The 16541-nt window shown below is 56.1% G+C and overlaps 4 protein-coding genes across 4 annotated transcripts; 2 read left to right on the top strand and 2 right to left on the bottom strand.

Moving 5' to 3' along the window:
* Positions 1-7408: 7408 nt before the first annotated feature.
* Positions 7409-8583, bottom strand: CC84DRAFT_1178998 (ER lumen protein retaining receptor; the record flags this gene model as incomplete). Its single annotated transcript, XM_018180378.1, has 3 exons — positions 7409-8275; positions 8325-8440; positions 8487-8583. 3 exons carry the CDS (start codon positions 8581-8583, stop codon positions 7409-7411), a joined length of 1080 nt encoding a protein of 359 aa, XP_018032401.1.
* A 2160-nt stretch (positions 8584-10743) lies between these two features.
* CC84DRAFT_981519 (uncharacterized protein) lies at positions 10744-11277 on the top strand. Its single transcript, XM_018188040.1, has one exon. It carries the CDS (start codon positions 10899-10901, stop codon positions 11202-11204), a length of 306 nt encoding a protein of 101 aa, XP_018032400.1. The 5' UTR covers positions 10744-10898; the 3' UTR covers positions 11205-11277.
* Positions 11278-12413: 1136 nt separating this feature from the next.
* CC84DRAFT_1220400 (uncharacterized protein) lies at positions 12414-13738 on the top strand (the record flags this gene model as incomplete). Its single annotated transcript, XM_018183163.1, has 3 exons — positions 12414-12659; positions 12711-13511; positions 13559-13738. 3 exons carry the CDS (start codon positions 12414-12416, stop codon positions 13736-13738), a joined length of 1227 nt encoding a protein of 408 aa, XP_018032399.1.
* Positions 13739-14453: 715 nt separating this feature from the next.
* CC84DRAFT_981491 (uncharacterized protein) lies at positions 14454-15538 on the bottom strand. Its single transcript, XM_018188039.1, has one exon. The coding sequence runs from the start codon at positions 15214-15216 to the stop codon at positions 14545-14547; it is 672 nt and encodes a 223-aa protein (XP_018032398.1). The 5' UTR covers positions 15217-15538; the 3' UTR covers positions 14454-14544.
* Between the last annotated feature and the right edge of the window lie 1003 nt (positions 15539-16541).

Raw genomic sequence — 16541 nt, 5'->3', positions numbered from 1 at the left:
TATTGGACCATGAGCGCAGCCTGGTCCTGAAAATACAATCCGAGCTATCTTCAGGGAGACTTCAGCTCTATGAAACTTCTGCCGGGCAAATCGTGTACGAGGACTACTACAAACTGAACAGGACATGGAGAGGCAGCTTCATGACTCCACTATTGCGTTACATAGAGCCATCCGTGAGCACCACGATCGTCACCAGATAGATGCCCGCAAGGAAATCGATTCACTACGAAGAGAGGTGGGTGCCACAAGCGCCGCTTCGGAAGTACTGCAGGCGGATGGTGACCAGCTCAATTGTATCCTACGCCGCCGGAGAAATGCAGCGACATATCAATTCTCGTTGTTTCCGACAACGATATATCTGACATTCCACCATGATCCATTGGGGAAATTTGAGGATAATAGTAGTGTAAACGAGGGGACAGAGGGGTGAGATGGGACGGTGTCTACGTACCCGGGTAGGTAGGTATCTACTAGTGTAGTCAACTGTAGACTCTTCGCGGGCTTTTGCAAGCCAGGGCAAAACGATGTGGACGAACTCTGTCGGGTGCCAAAATGTTGATGTAGTAATGAGTTATATTGTCGCAGGATATAAGGCAATCCCAGAAAATAAATATCATCTTGCTGAATCTCCATACAGATAATTTCCCGTCGAATAGGGTTGAGGGCACCTCAAAGAATATTGCAGCGAGATAAATGAGACGTAATAAGACTGGCGAAAATCACTTTGTATTGAGGTGAGGTGTGATGTGGTGGAGTGGGACAGCGAGTATACTACCCAACTTTTATCTGCTCTGGGCGAGCGAAAGCGAACAAGTCCTTCCTCCTTATTTCTTTTTCTTTATTTCTTAATAAGAAATAACAGATGGTGAGTTTTTAGCGCAGTCGTATATAAATATAATGTGATGTGGTAGAGAAAAGTGTGCAGCAAGTAAACGATTTATGTTCCTCCATCCTTGTCATCTAGCATCTGCTCAGCTGCATCGCGCGTGAGGTGTATGCCGGGTCGTGTCGTGGCACTTCCTCACCCTGCGGTCTCGCCTCGTCTCCGCTGGTGGGAGTGAGAGTGTGAGGCTGCTTTAGCCATGCGCGCGTGTCTTTTAGAGTGGAGACATGGCCGTCGTACATGCCCAAGCTCACCACCGCACACTCGTCTCACGGCCGGATATGCGTAATCTGTGCTTTACCAGGGGATTGCATGGGGAATTGGGTTAAAGGTGAATGTGTGTAGTCGCCCCCTCGTCTACCTGTCTCGTATTCATATTCAGCGCGGGAACAAGGAGATATCACGTCCCCTTTTCCTTCTCCGTTCCGCACAGGATAGCTAGCTAGGAACCAGCCGCGTACCTAGGACGGTCGTGAGAGAGGTGTCGTACGATGTGCAGGGGATACGAGAGGTGAAGGAGATGTGGTGCGTTTGCTGGGGAGCACAAGCATGGGGGGGGGGGGGGTGGATGTTGAAAATGTGGAAATCTCACTCACTCTATGTATGTATATTAGATCTCTATAGGGAGAGCCCGCAGTAGTCTACCCGTCCTGAGCATCCAGTCCACAGGGCCGTCGCTGTGTGGGAAGGCATTCTACGCCCGCTACCGATGAATGATGGGATGGGTACGTGGGAGTGGGGCGGTTTGTGTATGCGTGATGTCTATCTTGCCTGGGCAAGGTCCGTCTCTCTCTCGCATATGCATAGAGATAGAGGTATCATGAATGGGTCGAGTTAGAGCACGAGGTCAGAGTACGATGCGGTATGATTGTATTTGGCTACGGTGGGGCTCTGTTACATGTAGCGCGGTCTTTTCTGGCATCCACCGCAGAATAAAGTTGATTTGGGAGATTTCGAAGATGCTTCTTGCTGAGTAAAAATACTTGGGGTATGGAAGGTAATTGGATGCTTGCAACCGTGTTACACTTTCTCACCGGAGTCATATAAGTCAATAGGGACTCCTCCCTCACGCAATATAGTAGTAGGTGTGGAGCGTCGACGAAACTAATGTTGCTGCAGTTCACTTTCGGAGGGGGAACCGAGTAGCAGCTCGACTGTTTCCAAATACCGCTTAGCTACTCTCTGTAGCAAGGCCCTCTTAATCGCACCCGCTTTTCACGTAACCATAAACCTGATTGATCCTCCCAATGATAGCACATCTAAAGCACAGATCGATGGTGTGATTTGTGCGGATTAGCGGACCCTTTTTGCCCGCAACGCTGATTACTAGGGGAAGTCTAGATGGTATAGAAGTATGTGAATGCATCGAGATGCCCGTCTGGATATCAGGGAGCTTCAATACACTGCTGTGCCCCGTTCATCCCTAGTTCTTGGTCCGGCTCAGTTTGTCCGGGCGACGATGATAACGCCCACGCTATACTCTCACGATAGACACTCGGAGACCGACGCCTAGCTTCCTATCTCTACATTCCCCGCTATGCGTCTACAAGACTCGCCGACGTGGGAGGAGATGAGACCAATTACTAAGGAGCATGCTGACAGAGGGGGACAGTGGGACTAGATTGATGATAAATGCATCTGTAGGATCTGGTTGTTCAGTGGAATCCTAATCCTAATTTGAGAATACGACTTGCAAGCCAGAGTCAGATTCATCTCAATCTGCTCAAGAACATTCACCCGACACACACGCATCCTACGCTTTCCCCTCACGTCTCTCACGGCCTGAAACTCCCGCAAGGAAAATCCCATCGCACTCCGAGACTTCGGGAACGGAAGCTTAGGCTTCCCGCGTTTCCTGGGTGCGCACTTTCATCACGCATAGACTAAAACCTCCAGGCACGCTCTCGGTACCTCTGCCCACGCCGACGTCTACAGTAACGGCCGCGTCGCTGGCCAGACAGCGCTGCCGATTGGCTCGAGCTGGCCAGGTAGGAATATAGCCGGGACTGAATCCGCGGAGCCGCTCCGCCTACTAGGAGTGCCCTGATATGATCCTGGAGAGGGATCGGATAGCATAGCTGTTACGATGAGGAGTCTAATTGTCTGCAGAGTATAGGCATGGTTCGTAAGTCAGAAGCAACATCATGGGATCCTATGCCTCCGAGTGCGCGCGTGCGCGCTGCACCGTAAAGGAGGCAGTCCATACGAGTGCCTTGTCTATCTTTCCCCAGGGACGATGTTTCGGTAGGCTATACAGACAGCGTAAAACGACGACTTGTCGTTCGCACCGCGAGACTCGCGAGCTCTCACGACCTCTCTCCGGCATAATATGCCGCCCCGAGTCTCCGCGCCCGCATGCTATTCGGGGACCAAACCACGTGGCTCCCCGCCTTCAGAGCTGCCCACGCGGCAGATCACCTCGCCTGCGGCCGCTGACCTCAGCCTTGGTTGCGGTACCCGCGGAGCGCCCAACAGGGGCTAGCGGCCTCGTTGCGGTGTCGGACTTCGCGTAGGTGCGCGATGGGGACATGGACACTGACATGGGCGTGATTGGAGGGCAGACGGGGAGATGACAAGCAAGACGTATGTGCAAGGGACGGATGCGCTGCCCCTGCCCGCGGGCTGCATGCAGGGCCGATGTGATGAGGGGGCCGTGGCCGATCCGATAGCGGAGTAAAGGTAGGGACGGAGGGTGATGTGAGCAGTACAGAGTAGTGAAGGCGGGTGGGCTGAAGGCAGGCTGGTTCTTATGGACCAGGCACTTGGCTTAGTTGAGCGGATGCAGAAAGTTCTCTTGCCACTGCGTCAGGATGCTGTGGTGACAGTCTTGATAGGTTTGTGGATGTACTTGCAGCCCTGCGCGACCGCCGATGTCCGACCTCAAAGTCGGGTCACACAAGACAGGCGCCCCGGACTGGAGATGGACAGCCGATGCTTGCACGACAGTCGATCAGTCTCCACGTACTGGTGACAGCCGGTTGCTGGGAAACCGAATTAGCGGTTTCCGGACAGTGCTATCTTGGACTCACCAGCGATCCGGATCCAGTGCCTCAGCTACCATTGCTATCTTCACACAGCGACTGCGCAATGAGTCCAGCCCCGGACTTGTGCCCGCATCGCCGAAGCAATACATGTCAATATGGGAGGGGTATGTGCAACAATGGGCTCTCGCGGCTAATATATTACAGTTCGGACGTTCCTCACTCAGCCATGTGCAAATGCATTCAGTCTCCCACGCCAGAACACATGACGAAGCGTATCCATATTTCTAGAAACTCGCTAGAAGATGCAGTTCCGCCGTTGTGGTTGATCCCGGCTGCGTTTCGGTCTCCGAAGGTTTGAACATTATCCTATCGCGGTCGGAATGGTAGCAAAATGCGAGATAAACAGTAATATTCGCGTGAGGCGTGCTGTCTCAGCATCATCTCCCAGCTGGTGGCGCCCGGGATGGGTGCAGGGGTCAATCGAGAGCTGGGTGCCAAAGCTGTAAGCGGCCTTGCGCGGGCCGTGAAACCAAATGCACAGCATGTCAGCGAGCCCCGTTACTTGTAGTGATTGGCCACTGGCCGCTTCCCGGCTCCCAGAGCGGAAGACTGCCGGTCGGCGCGGGCGGAAGCGAGTCAGCAGCGGCATGCAAGCCAAAAGCAAGTCAAGCCATAAAGGGATTGTCGGCGTGCGGGATGGGCCGTCGAAAACGACTGCATCTGTTCCGGTCTGCCTGGCCTTGAGATAACGGCACGCCTGGCGTCCATACCTGCTCTACCGATGCTTTGGTTATTGGTCCCCTCGTGCAAGACAGGCTGCTGAACAGGTGGGCAATGAGGGGGTGGTCGCCCTCGCGAAGGAAGCGCAATGCATCTCCACCCGTGGTCGTGTTGCAAAATGGCGACATCTCGCGAACACGGAGGCCACGCTGGCGCACGCTGACCTTTGGCGAAGTGGGCCACCACTGCACGCGGTATTGAGATGTACACGCCGCAGATGGAGTGGCTTCCATTGCGTGGGGAGTCGTGGGCGGCCAGGGCCCCAGCCTGCTGAGAGGCGCATGCACGCACTCCACAAACGTCTCGCCGTTCAATAGGCAGCCTAGGGACTCTCGCTAATCTGCCCGTCTCGTCCACGGCCCCGAAAAGAAACGCTTCATTCTTAGCGACTACACGGATTATCTGATCGCTCAGATCCGGTCAGTAAGCACGTTTGTGTACTAGAGCTCATTCTCTGGAGCATCTGAATTGTTGAGGTGGATGCTTCACATGTAGTGTTTACCTCTTGCCTGGGACGGCTGTGAACGGCTGTGGGGAACGAACAAGCTCCACCGGTCACAGCTCCGTTTGAACCCTCTCACGAGCGTCCGTGATGCCGCCGTCGGATCTGCATTGTTACGGATCTGCCATCAACATCCCATGCAATGCCAACGGCCAAATTGATAGGAATCGCCATGTGACGCACAGCCCCAGGCCTGGACCTTTAAAACGTTGGATTCATGAGGAGCGCCCCGTGGGTTGAGGTCGATGTCTTCCTACCCGCAGCGATGGGATGGACCTGATACCACTCATCCGATAACGTGGTAGGGCTACTCGAACGTACACCGACTGGGGTGCCTGCTATCGGTGTGATTGTCTATCATCTTGCCGAACGGGGCAGTTGGGCGGCCGTTTCGTGACCAGGCGTAGTGAACGGCAAGGCGGTCCCCGCTTCGCTGATGCCGGCTACTCGATGAACCAAGCATTTCTCGAGCACAATAGCGGGTCGATGTGGCCGAATATTCTCGGAACCTTAAGCGCCTACTAGTCGCTGGCACGCAATTGCGAAGCTCGTTCTGGCGTTCGCCTAACGTCGTATGAGGCTTCTACTGCGAACCGTTGAGTGTACTGTCGTACAGTACCGTGACAAAGGTACCTTAGTGGACAACACCCCGTGCATAGACCACCAAATACACCCAAGATCGCGATTACCGCCCATTGTATGTCGATGTCAAGTATGAGCTCATATTACTGCCACGTTAGAACTGTCATTGGCAGCCTTCCGCAGACGAGTTCATCCTCCGACGATCGGAGGGGTAATAACAGAACCATAAATCCTATCATAAGAAGACGGAGGCATATTGGAACGATTCGGCTCGTTTCGACTTGCATACGCTACGATCGTAATGAACAGCCGCCCACACACTCGTGATATCAGATAATCAGAAAGCATACCACAAGGTCGGGACGGGCTTACTCGAAACACCTTAATGCAATGCCGCTTTCCTAATCGTTCAAGGCAACCTCCGTCAGTCAGAACGAATCCTAAGCATATGGATTCACTCGCAGAGCATCGCGGCGATATTCTGTAACCGTGATTAGAACCCAAGTGTACGGAAGCACGCACATAAATGCTAAATCCAACTACCGCTGCCAAGATGTGGAGTAGAAGGCGGCTAGTGAGGGGTTCGAAGCTGCAAGAAATACGTATGCTGCCGAATGCACCTGGCCTTGCGGCCCGTGACCCCTCCCATAGCGATGCGAGCACCCTCACAACAGGGATAGCGCGGTCCTGGATACAGTAAGACATGTTTCGCCGATGTTCGAGACCGTGGCAGGGCAGCGCATCGGTGTTCGTGCAAGTCGCAACGACTTGCTCCGATCTACCAGTTCAGGAGGTCATTTTCGCAGTCCTGGGATCGTGCGAGTCTTGTTGGTAGAGATACACTCTGGAAGTTGCGAAGGCGCTCGCTTGCATAGGCGGAGCGCTACTGAAGCACCAGAGGCAGAGCGGTTAGTAGTCGTTTGACCAAGATTGCGCCAGGCTTTAGGAGCTGGCCCTAGGCAAGTTAATGTATGGCTACACACATAGTGCGCAGCTGATACCACATCGGGTATCTTCGACTTTGGGTGACTCGTTTGCCATTTAGGGCCGAAGGAGAGCTAATCGGTGGTGATTTTCGGATTGTGCTCACGCAGCGATACGAGATGTCTGACGAGAGCGAAGACAGTGAAGACAGCTTCGGAAGCCGGTCTTTGGACAGCTTGAGGTGGCAGAGCTTTCTCCGACACCGGCCACAGCTGCGTAGCAACACTTCACCAGGCCGCAAGGCAATGTACGTTTGCGAGTTTCCGAGTAAGATATCGGGGCGGAGGACATGTCATGTGGCGTTATACCGTTTCAAATCAAGCTCGCTTAGATGCATGTCCTGAGCAAGGGTGTTGTTGACGGCTAACGGGTCGCCGCGGGCGCCCGACCGTTGCGCAGGATCCTTCCGTTATCGTCGTCCAGATTGCTGATTCAGTCATTTTGTGGCGATTCACAGTTCAGCGGGTGCAAACACATGGCTGTCGATTCGGTCAGAATCGAGCCGAATACACGCATGGACAAGACCCTGGAAAGATGGAAGGTATCAATTGCTGCGCTAATAGCAAGTGTACAATATGCATGCTGACAGGGGAGGATGGACAGTCCTTGCAGCTGTGCTGCTTCGATTCCTGTTCACCTCCCTGGCACACGAAGACCAAGCTCGTAACAATGTCTGAATGACACGACGATGAATTAGGAAGTTCGTTCGGGAACTCCTGTATGCTCCTGTGCGTCTGCATCGACATCCTCGTTCCACTCGTCGCCACCCATTACTCCACTCTCGTGTGCTGTTCGAGCTGCTGGAGGGGGCGAATCCAGACCATCATCGCTCTCATCATCCTCAAAAGCGGCAGGGTCTGCTAGAGGCTGGGCTTCTGGATCTGCATTGCCAGGCCCGGGACTCTTGCGGCGAGGGGCGCCATGCACATCCTCGTCTGCAGAGACAGAGATGCCTCGGCGTCCCCAAGCATTCTGTGGGCGAGCTTCCTGGTCGGCGGGCCGCGCTTCTTCTTCGTCGTAGTCGAAATCAACACTTTTCCGACCGACAAAGCGGCCAACAAGCCAACCGCGGCCCAGGTCTTCCGAGTCTACGACACCACCTCGTCGGAGCTTCACGCGCTGTCGGCTCCAATAGACCCAGGCAAAGTCGAGGATAAGCGCAGTCTGTATGGTTCCCCATACCCAGGATGTAGGGTCACTGTAATCATCCTCTTTCGTCGCACGGGTGATCCAGTTCAGAATGTAGAGAAAGCGGTAGGCTCCGAGCGCGACCAGGTAGAAGGAGTCGAGCACGGTTGGCACGGTTGTTTGGCGCAGCAGCAAAAGTTGCGGCACGACAGCGCCTGCTTCAAGAATCTCGGAAAAGACCCACATGACCCTCAAGAAGGCGTTCCTGCCAATGACGGTCTCGCGGAACAGCCAGTACCAGACGGGGGTGATGGCGATGGGTGCGAGCAGGCAGTACATGCCAAACTTCCAGGCCTTCTCGCGCTCCCTTGTGCGAGCGTAGACGCTAGTCATGAGGAATATGATGTAGAGCGAAGACAGGGTGTAGAAGATCTGGGTGCGCTTAGCTGGGACCCCGGCACGAGGCTCTGCGTGGGCTCACCTTTAGCGAGAAGTTCCATGTGTGGCCAAAGTCGCGCGCGGGCGAGGTGGTGAATATGTCGAGGTAGCGCGAGCAGAAGACGAGGGCGTAGAGCACCTGCGTGATGAGGGAGACACCTGGGGCGCGGGTCAGCCGGGCCTCGGGCAGCGGGGGCTTGCGCACCTTCAGCGCTGCTGTTGGCGTGGATGGCCCATATCAGGATGAGCTTGGAGACGGTGTGGGAGACGTCGCCGAGGACGTGGAAGACGTTGAAGCCCATGGCGGGTGCTACGTGCTACGTGCTACGCAGCACGCGGCCGGCAGCGGAACCGGAGCTGAGCAGTGTCGCGTCGAGGTGCGCAGCACGCGTCGGCAGGCACGGAGCCAGCGGGCGAGTCGGAGGGGGTCGTGGGGGCCGCGTGAATGGGCGTATTCGCTATCGGGGCAACAGGCTGCCTGCTGGAGGTTGGAGTAGCGACGTGGACCTGAGGTCGTCCGGCCCGAGGCCTGGTTGACGCGTCTAGCCGCGCTGGGCCTAGGGAGCTGACGTCGCCGTGCCCACGCTCGCGTTGCACCACCGTCCGTCTCGTCACTGCGTGCACCGGCGCCGGCGCGGAGAGCAGGCCTCGAGCAGACGCTCACCGCCATCACCCTCACTCCACAGACCCGCCTTCTGCACGGAAACGCCCCGGGGCGCCTGCTGCATGCTGACGCGAGCGTGTGCAGACTCGGCCAGAATCCAATGCCAGAGCACCCTTCCAACACATTCCCCCGTGTCCCAGCCTGGAGGGACCTTGGACCCTGACTATGCTGCAAGAAACCTGCATCTGCACCCGCCGTCTCGGCTGTCTGCCGGTAACGATGCGTCCTGGACGCGCCGCACCCGCCATGGCTCTTGCCCGTCGCTGTACACAGCTGTACCTTCCTAACCCGCACCTCCCGAGCCGTCTGGATGGCGGGCCATGGACGCCTGCTACACTGTGGGTCCGGCCAGCCTCATCCCTGCGGCCAGCCTCGCGTGGACCACAGACGCAGTTTGGACCCTCGGTGGCAAACGTCTGCCACATGGCCAGCGGTGCCGAGGCCATCTGCTCCGCTGGTTCACGCCGCCAGGCGTGCCTATGCACCCTGCTGGCGCTGTGGCTGCTTCTGCAGTGTTGCTGATCCAGAGGTTGTCGTGCTAACACACGGCTGGGTCGGACCTCTACCCAGCCAGTTCAAACAGAACAACCTTGTTTTCGGCGCTCAGTGCTGCCTACAGCGGAGCGCGCAACGCGGATCTCAAAAATGCTATGCCAGCTACCGTGGCTGCACTGCAAGTAAGCAGTAATGCTCAAGTGTACGTGCGCTGGCTGCAAGCCCCAATGCAGTTCTAGCAAACGGCCAGCTTCGCCTAGGCGATCAGGGTCCAAGGTTCTGCCATGAGGCTTAACAAATTCGCCTGTCAGCAGGGAAGAGCAGCCACCCGGGACCCTGAATATGCAGGACAGTGGCATACAGAACACCATACGCATCTCTCAGTACACTCGATCGGGAACCTCGCACCAAGGACGGTGGTTGTCCTGCCGAGTGCAGACCGGAGAATCGTCTCCAATCCAAACTTGACAAGCCAATGGCTATGGCGCGATTGCAGCTGAAAGATGCCAATGCCGGAGAAACCATCGCCTCGAAACAAGATGATCCCCGTTAGGATCTCCTACCAGCATGTTGAATCGGCGACAAAGCATAGATCCATGATTTGGCGGGGCACCAGACCAACAATCGTCCCAGTAGTGACTACCTTTGTTCCGTCGGATTCTGTACTGCCTTACGACGCTTCATCACATATCGAGGTAGGCAATCGCCAACGCCCGGCCGTCGCTAAACTAGCCCCCGGCGCCACCTCGATTCTTGTTCAGATGATCCCCGACAAGCACTACCTGCATCTGCGTCGAGAAAAGGATGACATGGCCAAGCTGAAAGCGATTGAGCTGCGTATCTAGCACTTTGGATCAAATCCCCATCGTGCCACAACAGCTGCGGCTATCGCGATATTCTCTGTACCGACAGTATGGTGCTTGTCATGTCATCTTGGCGAACTGTGCATCTCAACCACGTCAATCACGGCTACGCGGACGGTCCCGGCAGAACTTGACCCTGCCGGGCTCTCCAAGCGTCCCGTGTGGTCCCGCCCGGCGATCTTGAAGTCGGCTTCGTGTTTCGTGGCTTGCCGGAATCCGGTGGCCGAAGCGAGATGTAGGGCACATGGGCAGCAGCAATCGCGCCGATAGCGGTGGAGTGAGACATCTCGAGAACACTGGGTCAGCCCACGTGCTGTCGAGGTTGCGGATTGAGAACGCGGAAGCTCAGCAAGTGTCTTAGGTTAGTCACATTACAGAAACGCAGCTAACGTGACAGTCTATTGTAGGGCCAGGCAGACTACTCCGCCAACCAGATTGTAAGCCTCGCCCTAGCCGCCTCCGCTGCAGGAATGCCTCTGGATGCAGGGTTGCGTAGCAAAAGTGTTCCCCTCGCAGGACCCTGCGCCCACAACTATGGGTTGTTTCCATAATTGATCTAGACCCACAACCAAAGACAGCGACAGCCCCGGATACAATGTGGGTCATTGGCGTTGGCCTGTGTGGTCGAATGGTGGCGTTGGCCTTATATGTTGATCAAAGATTTGCATGTCGATGCAATTCAATCTGCGGCTGGCTGCAGGTAGACGCAAAGTCGTGTTTACAGTTCATACGGGGCGCCCCTAGACAGATGCAGCAAGTTGGACCGTCGCTACTGGCAGCAGCGTCCGAACCGTTGACCTTCAGGCCACAACTGATGTACACATTGTTCACTGGCGTTGGCGCGGTCAACGCTGAGCCGCGCCGTGGTCGGTCTCCGGTGAGCGTCGTAGCTGTAAGATGATACGAAAACACAGGTAGACAGGCGACTACGGCGGAACGTGAGCGAGAGAGTGGATGCCTGAACTTGGCCTGGCCATAATCCAGCTCTATCGTGGACGGGCGCAGGGGGTCATTGCGGCAATTGCTGCGAACAGAATGCTCAGGCAGTTTAACAAGAAACGCTGTAGTCGCTTCTAGACAATCCGGGCATGAAGACGAGGGGGGTTATAGTGATGGCGTATCCGTCTCGTACTCTAGACCATTTTTTCGAGAGCTGAGGTTGAAGGCGAGCTTCGTACCGTAATCAGCAAATTAGCGGGCTTTGGCGTCATGCACGGCGCTGTGGCTGTCTTCAACGGCCACCACTCAGACCGCGCCGCTTCAGGCTGATTTTGCGGTCTTTAGGCACCGCCAATTGACTGGCGACGGTGTTTTCTGGCTCCCGAGGACGGCTACATGGACGCGCGAAGGATCGTACGGCCAGCGACGTACTAGCCGCGAGGAGCGACAGAGCATACGTTCGCCAGCACGCCAGCGAGGTCTGTGAGGCCGTTTCGACTTGCGCGCGAAGGCAGTGTCCTCATTGTGTGGAGTTTGGTGTTGCGACAAGGTTGGCATGCCGTTCTCAGGCCGCCTCAGTGACATCCACAACAATCCTCGCTCCCGTTACAGATCCACCAGCTTCCCGTAGACGGCGTAACTGGCAAGGCTACTCAAGTCTCTGTCGCCGACTCCCAGCATATCGTTCCTGGCAGGTGCACAGGCCGCCACTGGGCCGGGCGCAGCCGTTCAACAGCCCAGGGGCCCGTGGTCATCATGCGGCTCCAGCGCAATCATCCATGATCCATGGAGGCCCGGTCGGTCGTGGGGCATGGATGCAGCATGGACGCAGCATGGATTCAGCGTGCAGGCGCTAAGATGCACGCCCTGGTCTGGCTGTGCGTCGTGCCCATCCTTCAGAATCCGTGAACCGGGGGCGTCGATAGAGTTGTCGCACTAAGACCTCTGCACAGCTTCCAGCTAGCTCGACCGCTGGGCCCTGCTACCATGAGTTGATATATCCGTATCGATGCTCCTCGTCTGCTTCGATCACGATCATCATCTTCTTCCATCAAAGCGTATTACAGCTTGTACGCCTCACCGCGCCCAGGCTAAGGACACTACGCACGGCTCCTCTCATACGCTTCCAGACCAGTCCAATCGACTTCCCGCGTCCGGCACAGTCGTGACCATGCCGGCCATACTTGAAAGTGCTGTGCCCCCACCGCCGCATCTGCAGCTGTCGACCACCTCTCCCTGGCCGTCGTACTCTTCTCATTGCTACGGCTCTTCTGCCTCCTCGCCCACTCCCATGACCCCAGAGTCGCTGACAACGTTCGTCCCGCGCCTGCACGACAGCCCGCTTCCCACACAAGAAGCTCCTCCCTCTTCGAGCTGGTTTGGTGCTTCGGTTTCGGCCCCAGACGCTCAAAACGAGGTTCGTCAGCCGCTCACTTGCCCCGCCATCATGCTGACCGATCGTTTGCAGACCTTTGGTGCTTTCCCATACAGCCAGTCTTTTCTTCCTTCACATACGCCATCTGCTGGGCCCTACTCACCACACCACCAATTTTCGTCAACATCCGACGTCGCGGTATCCGCACCATCGAGCATAGAGCACCCAGCAGGTAATTTCTCCCCAGTGTCGCAGTGCTCGCGAGGCTCCGAAGGCCCACAGCCAGAGTACGTCCACCAGGAGCCTTCTCCCGACGCATCTACTCATCTTTCTGGAGGCCTTTCGCCCAGTCGGCCGCGAAGTACTCCCCTGGACTATCCATCTTGGACTATGAATCCTCTCGGCATTTCTGGACCGACCATGCACCAGCACTATTACTCCAGTCCGACGTACCCGCGTAGCCCTCGTCTGAGCGAGCCGGGAATGGACTTTTCCGGCGACCTGCCAAACGGACGCCGCCTATATGCTCCGATCGCTCCCCACCCCGCTGGTTCTCGCAGGAGCGTTCCGAAACGGTCCCACGAAGATGACGATGAGCAATCAGATCAATCAAAGAGGAGAAAACGATCAGAGTCTAGCACTTCGGCAACAATAGAGTTAGGCGAAGAGGACCGACTCCTTATCAGACTCAAGGATGAGGAAAGCATGCCCTGGAAAGACATTGCTGCTCGCTTCCAGTCAGATCTCGGCAAGACATACCAGATTCCCGCATTGCAGATGCGCCTGAAAAGGCTTCGGGAACGCATGCGTGTGTGGACTGAGCCCGATGTCAAGGCACTCCGCATGGCACACGAATACTGGGTTCAGAGCAAGTTTGACATCATTGCCCAAAAGGTGAGCAGAGTGCGCACGCTGTCCAAAGACACCACTGACCGCGCTAGATGCTCGAGTATGGTGCAGCAGAGAAATGGACAGCCCGGCAATGTGCGCGCAAATGGGCCGAAATCGACCCTGGCCCAACTCCGTACACCACCTACGAGCACCACATGCCGACATATGCTACTTACGCCATGAGCCCGGTGGAAGCACATCACTTCATGCCCTATGTCCACATTCAATGAGCGTTTCGTTTCTGTCCTATACCCTATCTGTTCGAGACGACAGTGCGCCGTCTTTGTTTTTCTAGCTATGTTCTTTGCAGACCAATCTTATGGTGCCCAGTTTGCAGCGTTTGTTATTCTACTGCGCACTCACTTCGGTGTTCCGGCGCGGTCCACGAGTGCCCGTGTACACTTTTACGGCCGTCGACCATGTCGTTTTCCTTCTTCATACCCAGTCCCATAGAGGCTTGATTTGAATACAATCGTCCCTCGGGCTCACCCAACCACTCCCTGCATGTACATAATTTTGCAAATACCCCGTTCTCGCAGTGGTATCCGCGGCAGTCACAATTTGTGCCTCCTACCGCAGCGGAAGCGACGTGCAAAACTCAGCAATGATGAGATAGTCTTCACCGATGAATAAACACACTCACAAAGCCATCCCAAACGCTCTCCCTACAGTGCTTGCGGCGTATGAAAGGGAAGCCCCCCTTTGCGGCGGCTGTGAGGCAGACTCGTCTCCCCAGAACTGCGCCGCCCATCGCGTGCACACCCAAGCGTAAGGCTCGCATCCTACTCGCGGCTACGGCTGTGCCGCTTCGCACCATCGCAGACTGCGCGCCAACACACACACACCCAGACATTTCCCCCCTCCTGTTCCATCTCGCATTCTATCCGTGCCCAAGCCTGACCCAACACTATCTAGCTGCCCCTGATTCACGCCCCTTCCAAATTGAGCTATTCTGCGATTCACCTCGACCACGAGGCGCAACGGCTGCGAGCGGCGCGCTGCCTCCCCTTCCCTTCCCGCGCGCATCAACGCCAGGCTAGTATAGCCTACCCTCCCGTTCGTCTTCCCTCGCGCTGCGGCGCATGATTGGACGCCGCGGCACGCCGGGTGCCGCCACGGACAGCAAAGGATTGGAGGCGCGTGTCGACGGTGGGCACTGCGAGATACGAAGCGATGGCGTAGTTCTAGTTCTAGTTCCCGTGCGTGGCGTGGTGTCCTTTGCTTTTGGCTTTTGCGCTGAAGGGGACGGAACGGGATGGAAGGGATGGTCGAGGCGCGAGGCGCGAGGTGTTTGGGGTGCGCGAATGACTCGTGCGGGAGGTGGGGGGTGGGGCCTGAAACGACTTGGTTGGGGGAGTGACGATGTACCTAGATGGTGAGAGGGTTGGATAGGATTATGGGATGGGAACCTCCGAGCTGGGGTGCATTCTGCAGAGGGTGGTTCTCTGGGAGAGGGGCTAGATGAGAAGGGAAGGGTGCTCATAGGCTTAGGCTTAGGTGTAGGGGGTTGTAGCGCGAAGGATGGACGGAGATGAGGCTGGGTATGTGCAAAGGATTTTGCACGAGGTTCCTGATACTCAGTACTGAGGATGGAAATGGTGTCCACATGGTCAACGGGCTGCTTGCAAGCGATCGCGCCGTTGCTATCTTGCGGGGGTCTGTTCGGGGGGGGTTGCTCCGTGATGAATACGCTCAGACACGGCGCCATCGGCGTGGTCCAATGTCTTGCGCCCCGCTACGTGAATCTTGGAAATAATTCGACTCGACAGCGGGGAGTCAGATGCTGCGTGTAAGAAATTCAGCCTTTCTGTGGGAGCGCGTCGCGCCTTCTTTCTGCTGCTGCAGAGTTGTTGAGCTGGGTCGCGCTGGATCCGTCCATCATGTGGTTGGGAAGAGAGTTGGAAGTCAATTTCGTATCTGGCAGGCAATATTCTGCGCCGATTGCTACGATGTACGTCGGACGTCGAAGATACCGATTTCGGGGGCCGTTTCGATCCCAGATGTCACTCCTCCGATGGCCGACCACCGACCGCGCCCCTATGCAGTGCTGGAAGATTAGGTGTTTCGCCTCCCACCCTCCGTTCCACAACGTGTGCTTGTTCAAACCAACCGCACGCGTCATCCTCTAGTTCGTACCGGTCTGTCAGAGCGCTTAGATTACCAGCGCGAGAAACAAAGCAACCAAGCCACGAGACAACAGCAGGCTTTTCTGAAGCCTTTGTTTTGCCTCGACTTCATTCACACCTCAAATCGGATGCTCGAGCAGTCGCACGAGGCTACGCTGCAGTCTATACGCCCGAGCGGCACAGCACAGTCATCTGCTCGCTGTTGGATCGTAACCAGCGTCTGAGTTGCTGATTCGTCCAAGGCGCACAACAGCTTGCGTGTGACGTGCGTGTAGCGGTTCAGCGATTCAGTGGGTCAGCGCTTTAGCGGAGGGTGATTTGCCGGCGTGGCTGGAAGGCGGACGGGAGAAGATCTGGGCGTGGCTTGGTGATCGTCGCTATACGAGGCCTGCCGCACTTGCATGTCCAACTCGCTCCGCAGTCTGTCAGTGAAATTTGAAATAGCACATTGCGAACGCGAGACGAGAGAGGAAAGAAGGATTCGCTTCGTAGGTGGCAAGTCCCGCGTCCCGGGGTTGGAGATCCTTGAAACGGCACCTGCAGGCATGGGACGATAGCGGAGCCTGGCCTGCGTCTGCAAGTATGTACCGTACGGTATCTACGTGTCAAAGGCATGAGCCGTATCAGATAATCTTGGAGTTGCTGAGCCTAGATCGCACTGCAGTGTTATATGCCATTGACTCTCGAACATTTAGTTGTTGGAGTATCGGCCCTTCTATCGCATGGAAGAGCATGACAACTGCTTGGGACAAAATGCCGATACAGAGTCGCTTCTGGACGCGTATCGCGCTTTCAGTCTTCCGAGGTCTTGGTATACATGCTTCGGGACAAGATGGTCCCCGTGTCAAACGCCAAACCGGGACTCGCATTCGTTTCCCCATTTGAAAGATCGATTTGCCCTCTAGTC

The sequence above is a fragment of the Paraphaeosphaeria sporulosa genome (assembly GCF_001642045.1).
Source record: "Paraphaeosphaeria sporulosa strain AP3s5-JAC2a unplaced genomic scaffold CC84scaffold_9, whole genome shotgun sequence".
Taxonomy (NCBI): domain Eukaryota; kingdom Fungi; phylum Ascomycota; class Dothideomycetes; order Pleosporales; family Didymosphaeriaceae; genus Paraphaeosphaeria; species Paraphaeosphaeria sporulosa.
Note: the sequence above shows the minus strand (reverse complement) of the source record. Positions and strands in the feature narration are given on the sequence as shown.